General features: G+C 37.4%; 1 protein-coding gene across 1 annotated transcript in view; it reads right to left on the bottom strand.

Moving 5' to 3' along the window:
* The window catches only part of LOC104667570 (X-linked retinitis pigmentosa GTPase regulator-like), a 59,316-nt gene that overhangs the window by 19,704 nt on the left and 21,774 nt on the right, over positions 1-17,838 (bottom strand). Inside the window, 7 exon segments of the mRNA XM_030920491.1 lie at positions 2,491-2,556; positions 2,966-3,057; positions 8,498-8,663; positions 10,423-10,494; positions 10,496-10,609; positions 13,012-13,136; positions 16,363-16,518. Of these exon segments, the coding sequence (XP_030776351.1) occupies positions 2,491-2,556; positions 2,966-3,057; positions 8,498-8,663; positions 10,423-10,494; positions 10,496-10,609; positions 13,012-13,136; positions 16,363-16,518 (791 nt within the window).

Here is a 17,838-nt window from a genome sequence, read left to right as displayed (position 1 = left end):
TTCTTGAGACAGAGTTTCATTCTGTCACCTAGGCTGGAGCTCAGTGGCATGATCTCAGCTCACTGCAGCCTCTGCCTCCTGGGTTCCAGCGATTTTCCCACCTCAGCCTCCTGAGTAGCTGGGACTATGGGTGCGTGCCACCATACCCAGCTAATTTTTGTATTTTTAGTAGAGAGATGAGGTTTCACCATGATGGCCAGGCTGGTCTCGAACTCCTGACCTCAAGTGATCTGCCCATCTTGGCCACCCAAAGTGCTGGGATTACAGGCATGAGCTACCACGCCAGGCCTAATTTTCAAATTTTCATTTGTCTTTTGAGTCCACAAAATTCACAAAATAAATAAAAATGTAAAATTTGAAAAAAAATGAATAGTCCACTCCTAGAACTGAAGAAACTGCACATGAAATGTTTTTTATCTATAAACTAAATAATAACAAATATATTTTTCTTTTCTAAACAAAACCTTCATATGCGCTTTCAAATTTTTGACCTTCTTCCTTGTACTGATTATATTCTTTAATTATAATAATTTCTATAAATGAAAGAACACTAAGAGGAAAGAATATTAAGTGTAAATTGTAAGATTTGTATAAAAACTATGAAATCAAACACTGACATTTGAATAATGCATTAACAATATAAAATTAATTTCCTGCTGGATAAAATAAGGCAAAACCAAATTGCTGATCTAAATTCTACAAACAAGCTAAAGGATGCAAATATCTAATGAATTTGGGTCTCTGGATAGTAAAAACTCACTAATTCAAATTTTATAAACTGTGATGATTAGGCCTAGGAAGAGGTTCCTATTGTGCCAGAGATTATTAAAACACAACAAGTTAAAAATTAACAAGTTAATACACAGAAACAGTATAATAAATCTTTTATCATTTACTAAAGTAGGCCTGGTAGGGCCTAAACTTAAAGGGACTATAGAAAGTATAAAATATATGTCAGCTTAAAAGCAATTGCTTTCCGTTTCTGGTTGTTCTTGGCCTTGCTCTTTAAAAAGTCATGATTCTTTTAGGGCCGGGCGCGGTGGCTCAAGCCTGTAATCCCAGCACTTTGGGAGGCCAAGATGGGCAGATCACGAGGTCAGGAGATCGAGACCATCCTGGCTAACACGGTGAAACCCCGTCTCTACTAAAAAATACAAAAACTAGCTGGGCGTGGTGGCGGGCGCCTGTAGTCCCAGCTACTCAGGAGGGGCGGCAGGAGAATGGCCTAAACCTGGGAGGCGGAGCTTGCAGTCAGCTGAGATCCGGCCACTGCACTCCAGCCCGGGCAGAGCAAGACTCCGTCTCAAAAAAAAAAAAAAAAAAAAAAAAAGTCATGATTCTTTTAAGAGCCCTAAGAGAGGAAGGCCTGGTTGCCAGAACTGATTTCTAAAGGCACATGCCTTTCTTTCCCTAGTACAATGAAGCAGCCCAGAAGAGGGAGAGCCTGGAGTCTAAGGGAAGAGGAAGGAAAGAAACAAGAAAGGTGTCTGCTTGGAAGTATAGTCAGTCAAAAATCAGTCAATATTCATTAAGCTCCTACAACTGTGTTCGAACAGCTCTCCCATATTCAAAGGAATGCTGTTCTTCACCATGCCTTTCAGTGTAATAGATAGAACGAATGAGGACTAGCTCTAAATTTTAACAATTTAGCATGATTCTCCTGCACTTCAGTGACTTCAATTTTAAGAGTTTTAAACTTGAAAACATGTCAAAGACACTACAAATAGAAATTAAATATTTTTTTGTAGTCTTCTTCCCTCAATTTACATTTCTCCAATTTATTTTCCTAATCCTCAAATCCCTCATTCATTCATCGCACTAGTCCTTAAAGCCAGGAAGAGCAAAGGATTTCAGGGCAGGCCTTTATCTCTCTATGGTTGTGAAAATCACAGCCTATTCCCTTCTTTTGCTATTTGTTATTCATTAAAAGTCTCTCTTTCCTACCCATGAATAGTCTCTAATTTCCAAATGTTTAATCTTATTTTTATGCTGTCAATTTCTTGATAAATTAAAGCCCAACCAAATGCTGGGAAAGGTTATCAAAGATTTTCACTAAAATCACAAAATTGTAAAGCTAAAAAAGATACTAATATCATTCAGTAAAGTCAGCAGAGTAATTCATTCAAAGTCATACTCAACCAAAGTCAGAGAGCCACTCTATCAATAAATGGTAGTCTTTTCCTATACATAAGAACTGCAATCATAACCTATGGCTTGACAGAAGGAAAAGTATGGCTAGTATAACTTAAGTTAGTGATCCCAAAGAGCAAATTTCAGCAATAAAATGCTTCCACCACTCTTGTTTCTTTACAGAAAATACATAACATCAGAACAAGGCAAAATGGAGGTTATCTACATTGTATCCCTCTGTCTTTTAAATTCTAAAGTAAGTAAATGCTTACGTTTCTTGTGTTCTTTCCAAAAACCATCCAAAAAATTAACTTAAACTGCTCTTACCAACAATAATGAAAATAAATCTCCATATTATACCTTTTGTTTCTGAACTGGTGATAATTTTAATGACTTTTCATTGGAATTCAGGCTGATAATGTGTGTCTGAAATAAATAAAGAATATATATTATAAAAAGAATACAGTATATACACTATGTATTTGTACTATATATATAGTACAAATTTTATATATATATATTTTATATATGTGTGTACTATATATATATAGTACAAATTTTATATATACATGTTACACACACATATATATATAATGAAGGGAAAACAGTTCAGATAGTAATAGAATCTACTCTCAATTGCCATACTAATAATGTGAGGATCCATACAAATTTTATTATATGTGAATTATACCTCAATATGGTTGGTTAAAAATAACAAACAAAATAAGAAATAAGGTCTCATGCATATAAGAGTATAGGAAGTATACACACATTCACATACACAATGAACTAAAATTCAAACTCATATTTAGATAAACAGATAGGAAATCATTACCATATTCAAGGTATCAGTAGTTTCTCCAAGGCTTTCTACGGTTGAAGAATTATCTATCTCTGCTTCTTTGGTCATTTCATCTAGAAAATAATCTGAATGATTAAATGGGAAAAAGGAAATCCAGATTTCAACAGAAAAATGAAAGGCAACTGGAGAGAAAACAGAAATTATTCTATAATATAAAGTGTAGGTATAATTTTACTAAAAGTCCTTTAGCCTCATGTCAGGGAAACTGAATTCATTCACAGTGACACAGGTTTTAAAATCTTTGTGAAAGTTTAAAAATGTTGACACCAATTAGATTACAATTGTTTCATTCATATGAACAGGCAAACACTATTCCTTTGGGATAAATAACTACCCAGGTATCGAGCACTGTAATAGCTAGTCCTAAGAAGAGCCCCAACGACCTACATCCTCCTGGTGTTCATCCTCTTGTGTAGTTCCCTTGCACATTATACCAGGTTGGTCTGTATGTGCACAGCCAGTAAAATAAAGCAGACGTACCTGTGATAGCATTATAGCTTCTGTTTTGGTTATACACATGTATGAACGCTTGTGCTCGGTCTCTTGCTCTCTCCCCCTCTGCCCCTGGCTACACACGTGTACTCTCTCTCTTTCTCTCTAATCACTTGCTCTGTAGGAGTCCATGTTGTGAACATCTCAAGGAAGTGAGGCCTCCTGCCAATGACCATGTGAATGAGCTTGGAAGTGGATCTTCCAGTCTCAGTCAAGCCTTCAGATAACTGCAACCCCATCTGACAGTGTGACAGCAACCCTATGCAAGAATCTGGGCCAGAATCACCCAGCTAAGCTCCTGCTAGACTCCTGACTCTCAGAAACTGTGTGAAATAATAAATGCTTTTTGTTTTAACCTGCTAAGTTTTAGAGTCATTTTTAAAATGTAGCAACAGATAACTAGTATAAACACCTAGAACCTTTCACAGAAAACTGCAAGATTATTACATCATAAAGTAGATAATTAAAAGTCATAGGCTCTACTTGACTTTACATGTTTCTCAGTTTCTCACTATGCCTTCATTGATCACTGATACATTTGGAAGTAGCTCCTTAATGAAGTCTTCACTGAAAAATGACAGTCCACACTGATCCCTCCCCTTTAAATCCACTGACTTGAATGAGCAAATAATCATTTGGTATTTATTCCATGTGCGGTAATATGCAGAACAGCAACCTAAGTAATTGCTAATTCTTTTCATTTTTTATCATCTATATTTAAGGTATAAAACAGATGTTTTGATATACATATAGTAATAAGTTAATTAAGTATTAGCAATTACAATTTTGTTGTGTGTTAAAAAATTGTAACTGCCATGAAGTTATAGTCTATGAGAAATTACATCCGTATGTTGGGAAGCAGGAAAAGTTTCACTATGGAGGTACATAGAAGGATAAGTAGAATTCTGAGAGGCAGAGATGGAGGTGTAAGGGGAAGACAATGAAGCCCATTCCTAATGAAGCAGCAGAACAGTAGTCTGAGCAAATGAACAGAGGAAAGAAGCTTGTCTTGAAGGCTTACCAAGTGCCAGAAATATATGCTTTTATATATGTTACACTGACCCTATGACAACAAGGAAGGTTAAGTATTATATCCTCATTTTGTAAATGAAGAAATTAAGTTTCAGTGACTGTTGGTGTCCAGTGTCAATCTTAAGTCTGTCTGACTCCACAGCCCTTGTTCTTTCCACTAAGTTAGACTGAAGAGATCAGTCTGATCAAAATTAAGAATCGGCAAAATTTTCTCTAAAAGGCCATATAGTAAACATCTTAGGATTCCTGGGCCATATAGTCTCTGTCCTAACTAACCTATGACATTGTAGCAGAAAGCAGCCACAGACAATACATAAAGGAATGGGTATGGCTGGGTTCCAATAAAACTTCATTTGTAAAAACAAGTGGCCAGCTAGATTTGGCCCAAGAGCTATTGTTTGTAGACTATCATAATACATTACTACCATAAAACTGCCTATTACCAAATGAAGATTGTAAGGAAAAGACTACTGAGAGATAAAGCTAGAACTGGGAATTATATGGGCAAATTAACACTTATTTTCATAAATATTAGGAATTCACTGAAGACACTGGAGTACGTAAACTGAATTGCACCTGAGGAAGATCAATGTGGAAAGTGTTATGCAGGATAGATTGGAGAGAGCAGAGAATATAGGTTTGGAAAATACATAGCAGATTATTTAAACTGATGGCCTTGCCTCAGATTTGACTGAGAAAACAGAAGTCATCATATCTGATCCACTTGATCTTCTCACCAACAAACATACTCAACTACCTATATTTGTACCCAAGTTCTCATTTGCCTGTTAAAATGTAGGATGTGTTTTTCCTGTTACCAAAGACCACTCTCTATGCCGGCCCCTCCTGTTTTGCAAGAGCTTTACAACTTTGGTTATACTTTCTCTCCTCTGTGCTATCTCCCTCTCCAGGACTACCTGCTCATTCATTACCATACAAATGTGCTCCAATATTTTCTATTGAGCCCACATCCCCCTCTAGCTGCCAGACCATTTCTCTGCTCCACTTCATCGGCAAATACACAAAGGAATTATCTGCTCATCTTATCTCCTCTTCAATTCCTCATTCCCCATTCATAACTGACTCTAACACTCTGGCTTCTTCCCTGATTTTCCCCTAGAACTGCTCTTGTCGAGGTCACCAGTAAACTCCATTATACCAAATCCACTGGATACTTCTTTGAGCTATCTTTGCTTGATCTTTGAGCAGTACTTTGCATTCATGACACTACACTGTCCTAATTTCCCACCTCCTGCCTTACTGGCTGACAAAGCTGAGGAAGGCTTCTTTGCCGGCTTTTCCTTCTCTACCTCTCAAATGTTAGATGTTCTTAGGGCTACATTCTGGGCCCTCTTCTCTTCTGACTCAACTCTCTAGCAGGTGATTTCACCAACATCCATGGATTTTATTATTTTAAATAGAGAGAGGGGGTCTTGCTGTGTTGCCCAGGCTGGTCTCAAACTCCTAACTTTAAGCAATCCTCCCACCTCAGCCTCTCAAAATACCGGGATTATAGGCATAAGTTACCATGCCCATCTCTTTTAAATACCATCTCTATGCTGATGGCTTCCAAATTTATATTTCTAGTCCAGGGCTCTCTTCTAAACTTTAGGCTTGTGTTTCAACAATCAGCTTGATATTTCTACTTGGATGCCTCACAGATACCCAAGGCTTGGTTCTTAATTTTATTCCTCAAACGTGTCAAGCTTCCTCTTGCTTAGGAATCATCCTTGATTCCTCACTTTAATTCACACCTATGTGTGGTGCATTAATAAGTTTAGCAAGTCCGGTTGGTTTTTATGTCTATAATGTATTTCACATCGTCCCTCTTTTCTTTTTCTTTTCTCCATCTACGCTGCAAACACCTTGGTCCATACACTACCATCTCTTGCAAAGGGCTCACAAGTACTCTTCCTATTTCTAGTCTGGCCTCTGCATAATCTATATGGAGGTAGAAGTGATCATAATCATCTTAAAGTGGAAATAGGATTGGAACACATTAGTCTACTGCTTAAAATCTTTTAATGACTTTCTATTGCACTTAAGAAAAACATTCGTATCAAGTAGGTCCTCATGGCCTATAAAACCATAAATAATTTTTCACTGTCTCTTTCTCCAATACCGCTTTGTCTTACCCTTTCCCTCACTTTCTAGACCTACTGGTTGTCTTTTTCTTCTTAACTGCCTCCAGAACCTTTGCCTATATTATTTTCTTTGCCTGAAATACATCTATTCTCCTTGTGTAGCCATCCCTTTCTTATCCTTTAGCTTAAATGACACCTCCTTAGTAAGATGTATCCTGATATACTTTTCCTCCATTATAAAGACTGAAGTCTGTGAATGATTTAGAAAATGTCACAGTATATGTTAGACACAATTTTCAAAATAAGTTTTATTAAGAAGAGAGTGTTAGCAGTCACAAGAAGACAAGAAGAGATGGCATTTCCTTTTGATCTAGCTACAAAATCATGCATATTTTCACATTCAAATCTCTGGGACTGAGAAACAATTTTCTCTAAACCATAAATGTCTTTTTCCTTGTACACACTACATACTGCTTGTCAGAATCTACTACTTTTTCCATGTCCAGGGCTGAAGAGTACCATTAGACACTGATTCTTATTTCAAAAGAAAACATACAAAAGTTGTGGGTCAGGTGCAATAAATCAGCTCATTACCAAGGTCCTAGTTAGATATAATATCCCATTCCCACAGCCCACAGTTCTTACCTGAGTTCCCAATCCTATATTACCTCAACCCTTTGCCTAGCTTCCGGATCTCAAAGATACACAAATTATCTGTTCCTAGACCCTGATTCTTAGTCCCTGATGACAGGTTTATCTTCTTCATTTCAAATCTACTGCTTACTTTCTGATCTCCTAGTCCTGGTTTCTTGTCTTACCCCTATCAAATAGAGAAATATGTTGGCTATTACAAATAAAACTGCTATGAATCGTCAAAAAAATTATATGTTTTGAAACTTACAGTAATTTTTAGAAAAGGAATGTCTCCTTCAAAAATTATTTGCCATTTACTTTAAAAAATATATGTGTCATTGGAACAATAATTTTAAAACACATGAGAATCCCTAAATTTAATTAAGAGAGAATATTCCCTCTTTAGACATCCTGCAGTAACATATAGACACTCCTAAGATACACAAATATCTGTAAAGAAAATTACTTAGAATAGGTATAGAATAGTGAAAGAGCTGGGATTACAACTTAAAACATGAAATCTGTATCTAACAGGTAGTGAGGTAAAGGTATTAACATTAATCATAACAACATTTAGTGAGGTGTTTCTAGAGGTGCTGGGCTCAATGCTAATTATTTTATATGCCTGAACTCACTGAATCCTCTCAATCACTCTCTGAAGTCAGTATTATTAAATCAATTTCAAAGACAAGGAAACTGAGGCTTAGAGAGGTTAAGTAACTTTCCCAAAGTCAGTCACACAGCTAGTAAATGTTAAAACTGGCATTTGACCCCAGATCAATTTAACTCCATATTCCATGCTCTTAACCATTACGTTATACTGCCTAAATATAGAATTTCACATAGATCCAGAAGACCTGCATTCAAATTCTGACCACTTCATTTATAAGCTGAGTGACCTTGAGCAAGTCACTTGATCTCTTCAAGTCTTGCTTTTCTCCTCTCTGAAATGAGGACTGTAACTCCCTCCTAAGTTCATCGAGTGATTTCAGGGTTTAAAGGGGATATAGTTAAGGAAGGTAGTATGACTGTTACCCACTGCTCTTAAAGATATGCTGCTGTGGTTACATGGCAGTCTTGGGGCACTGATGATGCGTTCTATTTGTAAGGATATTCCTGGATTTGAGTTCAAATGAGGAATGTTAGGCTCTAACCAGGGAGAGAACAATTTATATAACTGGAGAAAACATCTTAAGATAAACATAAAAACAACAGGAGTAAAAGGCACATTTACCCTGAGAGCAGACAGAGTAGCAAATGTTACCTGGTTCCCCTGGGTGCATGAGGTCCTGTTCAGATAAGACGCTCTCTAGGTTACTCTCAGAACAACGTGGAAAGACCAAATTGGGGGGAAAACAAGCAGAAAGGCCAAGAGTCCCTTCTATTGGAGGTAGTGTTCTCATCATTGAAATCGAATCTGGAGACCTCTCCTTTAAAATAAGCAGGTTAAACAAACTATTAAATGATATTATATACTTAATATTGATATAAATCTTCCTAAAAGTTACAAAAATATTTAAGAGAAAGAGTTCAAAGTATGCCAACACTCCACAGCATTTACTTCTTAATAATTCCCAAAGGCTCAAAAACATTTTGTTCTGTTGTCTCTGTATCTTAGTTGCTCTAAATTTCAATTTGGAAGCTTTATTTTTCACATAACGGGGGAAAAGTGTGTGTGCATTTTCTCCACACTCCCTAAGAAACAAAAAATTACTTAGAAGATGTAAATTAACAACAACTACAAAACACTGATGGGGTATTTCTCAACTTTTCCATATATGCTTTTCAAACAAAACACCAGATTTAACCTTTTTACTTCAAAAGAAATATGTTGGCTATTACAAATAAAACTGCTAGGAACCTTCAAAAAAACATGTTTTGAAACTTATAGTAATTTTCAAAAAAGGAATGTCACCTTCAAAAATTATTTACCATTTACTTTAGAAAACATATGTGCCATTGGGGCCGGGCTTGATGGCTCACACCTGTAATCCCAGCATGCTAGGAGGCCGAGGCTGGTGGATCACTTGAAATCAGGAGTTTGAGACCAGCCTTGCCAGCATGGTGAAACCCCGTCTCTCCTAAAAATACAAAAAAATTAGCCGGGCATGGTGGCGTGCGCCTGTAGTCCCAGCTACTCAGGTGGCTGAGGCAGGAGAATTGCTTGAACCCAGGAGGTGAAGGTTTCAGTGAGCCAAGATTGCGCTACTGCACCCCAGCCTGGGCAACAGAGTGAGACTATCTCAAAAAAAAACAAAACAAAAAAACCAAAAAACAAAACACACACACATATATATATATGTCATTGGAACAACAATTTTAAAACACAGAAGAAAAATCTCTAAATTTAATTAAGAGGGAATATTTCCTCTCTCTAATTGAAGTCCTTATTCCTTTGTTTTCCCATTTCATTGTTTTTTTTTTTTTTTAATTTTATTTTATTTTATTATTTTTTTTTATTATTATTATACTTTAAGTTCTAGGGTACATGTGCATAACGTGCAGGTTTGTTACATATGTATACTTATGCCATGTTGGTGTGCTGCACCCATCAACTCGTCAGCACCCATCAATTCATCTTTTATATCATGTATAACTCCCCAATGCAATCCCTCCCTCCTCCCCCCTCCCCCCTCCCCATGATAGGGTTATAGTATATAATCTTCCACTGCTCATGAGGCTTAACTGAAAGACAAAAGAATGTAGCATTATATAAGATAAGTTCTACAGAGTTCTGAACAAGGTAACATTGTACCTATAGTCAACCATACTGTATTGCACACTTAAAAATCTGTTAAGTGGGTATATTTGTTGTATTTTTACTACCAAAATAAAAAAAAGCATGTAACAAGGTGAAAGTCAAGCCACATGCAGTTGAAAAAACAATTCAGCATTCTATGTGAGGTGATAAAATAGGACTATAAAAGGATGCTTTTATAGCACCATTGTCTATATGCAAAGGTTTTCTATAATTTAAATTTTCTAATTTGTGTCTTTTAAAAAAGCATTAAGCTTTTCTGCATTTTTCTGAATTAACTCTAGAAGTTTGTAAGCACTCAACTCTAATAATTTTATTTGGCAAATTTATCTAAGAAGACCCTTTGACTTAAAAAGAAGACAGATCTTTTTCTTCTAGTTTTCTTTGCAGTGCTAGATAATACTATTATACAGAATAGGCCACCATTGTACCCTCTCTCTTCGCCGCATACGTGCTGATAGAGTTCTCTGCAGTACATTTCCTGAGGTTAAACTGCCATACGGACAGAAAAGTCGCCACAGATAAGCAAGTATCACTTATTTCATCGAATTCAATTTCTTTTGCCACACTACGATGAGGAGCAGCAAAAACTACCATGTGACATCCACCACAAGCGACCTGCAGCATAAATCCAGAAAAACTAATCAACATTGGCTTCAAACACAAACGAGTTTTTAACAGTTATCAGCTGTAAGACATTTACTTAGTGGTAGGCTTCCCAGACAGACTGACTTGGTGAATCTGTCTATATGTATGTGTGTGCACAACGAGAATGTGTATACAATATGTATAAAATAAGTACACAATTGGCCAGGCGTGGTGGCTCAAGCCTGTAATCCCAGCACTTTGGGAGGCCAAGGTGGACAGATCATGAGGTCAGGAGATCGAGACCATCCTGGCTAACACGGTGAAACTCCGTCTCTACTAAAAATACAAAAAATTAGCCGGGTGTGGTGGCGGGTGCCTGTAGTCCCAGCTACCTGGGAAGCTGAGGCAGGAGAACGGCGTGAACCCAGGAGGCGGAGGTTGCAGTGAGCCAAGATTGCACCACTGCACTCCAGCCTGGGCGACAGAGCAAGACTCCGTCTCAAAAAAAAAAAAAAGTACATAATTACCATACATATTCTTTAAACACTGTGATTGAAAATTAGAACAAGTTTAATCCACCATTTAACTTTCAATTTAAAATAATATAGAGAAAAAATACTTGGCAGATTACATTTCTCCTTACAGTTAGAAAATGTTATTTTAATCTGGGAGAGACATTAAAAACGTGAAAAATTGCTCAGAGAAGTTCTACTGGAATAATTTTTTTTTTTAAGTATAAATCAGTCTCTTGGGCTAATTATGTCTCTAAGTCCTCTTTATATGAACATTTTCTAAGTTTAATGCTTAAAAGTAAATCCTTAGAGGAAAATAAATGCAGGTATGCATGATGACAGAACAATAAAAAATGAAATCAGCATTCAAAGAATTTTGAGAAATAAGTCATTTTCAAGAAAATGCTTAAAAAAACCCATAGTGCAGTATTTTCTGTACATAGGTTCTAGATACTTTATAATGTTCTATTTTTCCTTCATAACACTTTAAATTTTAAAATTTATATATATTTTATATATCCCTTTTAAAAATTGTAAGACTATAATGAATAAGTCCTCAATGAATGAGGGCATGGTTATTTCATTCATCACTGTACACAGTACTTTGTATTTCTTTTTTTCTTTCTTTTTTTTTTTTTTTGAGATGGAGTTTTACTGTTGTCGCCTAGGCTGGAGTGCAATGACACAATCTGGGCTCACTGCAACCTCTGCCTCCTGGATTCAACCAATTATCTTGCCTCAGGATCCCAAGAAGCTGGGATTACAGGCGTCTGCCACTATGCCCAGCTAATTTTTGTATTTTTAGTAGAGACGGGGTTTCGCCATGTTAGCCAGGCTGGTCTTGAACTCCTGACCTCAGGTGATCTGCCCGCCTCGGCCTCCCAAAGTGCTAGGATTACAGGCGTGAGCCAGCGCACCTGACCAGTACTTTGTATTTCTTATACTTAGCACACTATCTTACCCATAGTAGGCTTTCATTAAATGACTATCAAATCAATAAATGAAAGTGTTCCATATTATGAGACACTGAGTCTTTGAAGGACAAAATTTCAATATTATTATCAAGTCAACAGAATTTTCAAAAGTCAAAACTTAACTGGCAAAAAAATTAAGAAACAACACAGGTATGATGCATGATGGTGATGTGACACCGAAATAATACATCCTTAACCTACGAAAATTTAGCCAAAAAACCGTATCTTCAAAAATTTTTTTTTTTTTTTTTTTTGAGACAGGGTCTCACTGTCACCTGGTCTGGAGTGCAGTGACACGACCTCAGCTCACTGCAACCTCCACCTTCTGGGTTCAAGCAATTCTCATGCCTCAGCCTCCCGAGTAGCTGGGATTACAGGCGTGTGCCACCACACCTGGCTAATTTTTGTATTTTTAGTAGAGACGGGGTTTCACCATGTTGGCCAAGCTGTTCTTAAATTCCTGATCTCAGGTGATCCGCCTGCTGTGGCCTCCCAAAGTGCTGGGATTACAGGAGTGAGCCACCGTGTCCCACCAAAACTCTTTGTTTATTATCAGACTTTCTGTTGAGCAGGATTTGAGAGTCTAACATTTAATTCAGCAAATATTTACTAAAGACTACTGTGAGCAAGGTACTCTGCTGGGTGCCACACAAGATACAAAGCTTGCAGGCATGGCACAGTCCCAGCTTTCAACAGATATATGAGAACGAAGCAGAACAGTCAAGATTTCAGCAAAAAGGAAGATGCTAAAGGAGGACAATTAGGTGCAACACATTTTCTGACTGGCATAATGTCTGACATTTGGCTTTTAGGAAACAAGTATATTTATTAGATATATCTATGATACTCTTCCATACAAACATAAAAGTACCTATTTTCTATGAAATACTGAAAGATTCAAATACAGTAATACGAAAATATAAACAGGGAAATGTGATAGCCTTACCAATTTAACTATAAACCTCAAAAAATTAGAGCACAAAGTAGGAATGAAGTGATTGGTAAAATTCTCCAGTCCAAGTCCTAATTTTCCGTGGTGACCATCTCCAAAAGTATACATAAGGCCGATATCTAAAATGCAAAAATAATGAAGAGAATTATAAAAGAGTTACTTGTATGGATCTATTTGTAAACAGATAAATATGTTAACTCATACTGCAATTATAATTATCCCCCTCAAATTCTGCATTGAATTTACTTTATTGATCTTTCCACACTCTCTATGGTCTCTGTGGTCCTTCATGTAACATCAGGCAACAAATATTCTGAGAATAAATCAATTAACCTTGGTGGTTTGTGAAGCTGATGATCTGTCATGCAAGGCAGTGTGTGGAGCAGCAGCAATACAGCATGTGAGCTTGATACACACATCATATATTCCAAGGGAAGGAGGAGATGCTTGTATTCTGACCCCTACATCCCAACACAGTCTATTTTCCTTTTTCCTGAGGTCATTGATAGATCAGAGTTTCTCAACTTTGGCATTATTGACATTTGGGGCCAGAGAATTCATGGTCGTGTGAGTCTGTCCTGTGCACTGTAGAATGTTCAGCAGCATCCTTGGCCTCTACCCACTAAATGCCAGTAGGACAACACCACTCTGCAGCCACGACCATTAAAAAATGTCTCCAAACGTTGTCAAATGTGACTTGGGGAGTGGGATGTGCATAAAATCTCTACAACTGGCTTAGCGTAACTAATCTGGCTCCTGGGCTGTGGAATACTGTTGAAGTAAATGCCATAAGCCAACAATGCTAACTAATTCCTATACCAAAACTTAGGTCCCCTCTGAAACTGGGCCCACAATGATGATGATTAATCTTGTCACTTCTCGCCAGTTAGCCCTTTTGCTTACTGACATAGCAGCTATTACGAACCTTCACACTCCTTTCTTCAAGCCACTCCTTCATACCCTCCATCTCAACTGGGGTAAGTGCCAGGGAAGCAGAAGTAAGGGGGCGGTTAATATGGTGCAAAGCAGGGGAATTTTCCTCTAGTCTGGGGATTAGGGAAGGCTTTCAAAGGGAAACCTAAAGGATGAGTAAGGTTTAGCGGCACGAAGAAGGGAGCAAAAAATCTTCAGGCAGTCAGCAGTACATAGAAAGCCTCTGAATCAAGAGCAAACATGGCTTGGGCAAGAAACTGAAAGGCAACTAATATGCCTGGAGCACCAGAGTGGTAGGAGATGAGTCTGAAGAGGTGAAAAGGGAGTGTCCTATTAGTTCAGATGAAGAACTTTTCAACTTTTATCTTAAGGACATTAAGAAGGAAAATGAATGGTTTTAAGCTGGGAAACAATTGGGTTACCTTTGGGGACCTCTGATTTAAGATGGCGAAAGTGACTGCATACTAAGCAAATCCAAGAGAACTGACTGAAAGATCATTAGAAATAATAATATAATTCAGTAAGGTGGCAAGTATAAAAATAAATTTATAAAAATAAGTAGATTCCCTGTAAATAAGTGATAGTCAGTGTTTGGACTCTTTATTTATTTATTTTTTGAGATGGAGTCTCGCTCTGTTACCCAGGCTGGAGTACAGTGGCACGATCTCGGCTCACTGTAACCTCTGCCTCCTGGGTTCAAGTGATTCTCCTGTCTCAGCCTCAATAGCTGGGATTACAGGCACGCGCTGCCACGCCGGCTAATTTTTGTATTTTTTTTTTTAGTAGAGATGGGGTTTCACCATGTTGACCAGGCTGTAGACTCTTATAGTTCTTACTGTTAAGTATTTACGTCCTTCTTTTATATATACTCCTTATCATCTTTATCCCTTCTTCCTCCTTCTTTTCAACCTGATTTCTTTACCCAACTGTTTTTTTAAGGTTTGCCTTTTAAATCTGATTGTCTTTTGCCTGAAAAAAAAAATAAACCCTGATCCAAGCTGCCTGATGGCACTTCCAATTTCAGAGAGCTTTTAAAAATAAGAGCCACTGGCTATAATGGGGAACTGGCAAGGCCTTGCAGATAACCCAGTACGTACTTCTCATTAGTCCTGGAGGAAAAAAAAAAAAAAAAGATTCCATACCACTTGCTCTCTAGGGACAATTGATGAACAAAAAGGCAAACAAAGTTAATGTTCAATGACTCTTTTTATCAGGAGTAAAGGTACTATGAAAATTTAACTAAATAATCAAATTGTATGTAGGATGACAGATTAAAAACTAAGTATTTACTATCAGTGGCAGTTTAGAGTTGATGAAAAATGACAGTAAGGACGGAGAAAGTGACACTAGGACCCTATAGTTAAGGGATACACATCAACAACTCTTAGTGGATGACGAATGAATAATACTTTTCATATTCTATATAATGCTATTTCATGATATGTTCTCAAGAGCATTGATACTTGATAATGGGCAGGTCATCCTCTCTGAAAGGTTCTTTGGGGAAGAAGGAACACTGTGTCTTGCATTTGCTGATTCCTAGTTTCCCTAGCCAGATACCATTAGATGAGCAGTAGCTTTTTCAGGAGCTTTTTCATAGCAGGAGCTTTTCAGAAAGAAGGGAAAAAAGTAGAAATGCTAAAACATGGATTATGTCAATATACTAGATGATTTCTGACTTTCCGATGATTCACTCCATTTTTAGACAGAAATAGTGAAATTATACACCCTTTTGTTACAAAGCATTGAAAACTGTGGACTATATCCATTACCTACATATATGTGACTGAATCATTTAGGGGAGAATCTTTACAGAGTCCTACATTTTGAGGCTGAGAAGTGGGCTCAAAGGAACATTTCCCTGCATGAAGGTGATACCACAGAGTGGAAGAAGGTATCCACTTAGTGGTCTCTGAGGGGCCTTTCTCTCTAACACTGTGGAAAGAGAAGGAAAGGAGTCATTCCTGAAAACGCCTCCAGGTGGTAAAAACATAAGAATCGACTCGGCCTGAATGCAGCTCTGTCAGACTGAATAGGAAGAATGTTTTAAAATAAGTTTCTGCTTGTGGGATTTTTCCTTTTGGCCTGAGCAGAGTTAAGAGCCTTCAAACTGATATAATTTCAAAAAGATTCCTGTTTTCTGCCAAAGAATAATACTATAGTCTAACTTCTGACATCAGCAGGCTATTGTGAGGTTCTAAATCTTGGGATCATTTACATGTGCTCTAAATTGAATTAAAATAATAAAAAGGAACTCACGACTTTATACTTTGGAATAGTAAACATGGAATTCCATTTTTCTCAGTCATTAATTCCTTTACTTAAGTTAGATACATTCATTTCATATATAATTTATTTTGTAATAAAATATACCCCGTTCTATAAATATATAACAGAAATTCTAATCCATACCTGTTATCAAAGCTGTGTGATTTTCTCCACAAGAAATATAACTTACTGTATGATCCCTAATATTCTCAATGACTTTGGGTTCTGAAGTTTCAAAAAGAAAAGTGCCAAGACCCAGCTGACCAAATTGTCCCAGGCCAAACGTATACACAGCATTCTCTGAAACGAAAGGGGCAAATACAAGAGAAGGATTATGGAAGCAGACACTGTTACCATCATATCTGGAAAAATTGTGACATTCAACCTTTTATAGTGAAGTTAATAAGTGCCTCTGGGGGGAAAAAAACCCATTTAAGAATATTTAACATTGAAGAATAAATCTTTCAATGACGAAGGAAGAGAAAAATGAAAAGGTACATAATTATAAAAATTATGACATGGGTATGATTTTATCTTTTATACATAAACATAAAAGTTAGGTAAGTAACAGGTATGATACAAGGCACATAAGTCAGGGAACTCCATGAAATGTCCCCATAATTACATTGGCTCAAAAAGTACCAACTATCGGCTGGTAGCTCACGCCTGTAATCCCAGCACCTTGGGAGGCCAAGGTGGGTGGATTGCTTGAGGCCAGGCTCGAGACTGGCCTGGCCAACATGGTGAAACCCCATCTCTACTAAAATTACAAAAATTAGTTGGGCATGATGGCACGCATCTGTAATTCCAGCTACATAGGGAGGCTGAGGCACAAGAATCGCTTGAACCCAGGAGGCAGAGGTTGCAGTGGGCCAAGATTCCAAGATTGCACCACTGCACTCCAGCCTGGGTGATAGAGTGACACTCCATCTCAAACAATAAAAAAGAAAGTACCAACTGTCATTAAGCTAATTCACTATGTCAAATAAAAAGTGAACAGTGTCTCCTACAGAAAAACTTCTTCCTTTTAAAAGTAGTTTACCCATCACCTAAGGTCAGGAGTTGGAGAAGAGTCTGGCCAACGTGGTGAAACCCTGTCTCTACTAAAAATACAAAAATTAGCCGGGCGTGGTGGTGTACACCTGTAATCCCAGCTACTAGGGAGGCTGAGGCAGGAGAATCGCTTGAACCCAGGAGGTGGAGTGACCCGAGATCACGCCACTGCACTCCAGCCTGGGCAACAGAGCAAGACTCCATCTCAAAAATAAAATAAAACAAAATACAAGTAGTTTAGTAATCTATTTTATAAAACCCAATTTCAGAGAATTGTCTTGACAATTAAAACTGATAGTACATATGCTACATTTATTCACAAGTAAAGTTTCTTTACTAGGAAATGCAACTATAATAGGAGGGGAAAAGCTTTTCTTTATATTGATATTTTGAAGTGATTCCAAAGGATTTCCAGTAACTCATTAAATATTATGTCATATGTTTTCTAGAAATGAAAAAGTACAAAAACAGGATACAAGAGTGGTGATGAAAGGGTCGTTTTAGAGACATCATGCTCCTGGCTGCTGCATTAGGATGCGCAGTGTCGATTACATTAGTCACTTCTCT

This window comes from Rhinopithecus roxellana, chromosome 17 (assembly GCF_007565055.1).
Source record: "Rhinopithecus roxellana isolate Shanxi Qingling chromosome 17, ASM756505v1, whole genome shotgun sequence".
Lineage (NCBI taxonomy): Eukaryota > Metazoa > Chordata > Mammalia > Primates > Cercopithecidae > Rhinopithecus > Rhinopithecus roxellana.
The sequence above is the reverse complement of the archived record's forward strand: the minus strand, read 5'-3'. Positions and strand labels throughout refer to the sequence as shown.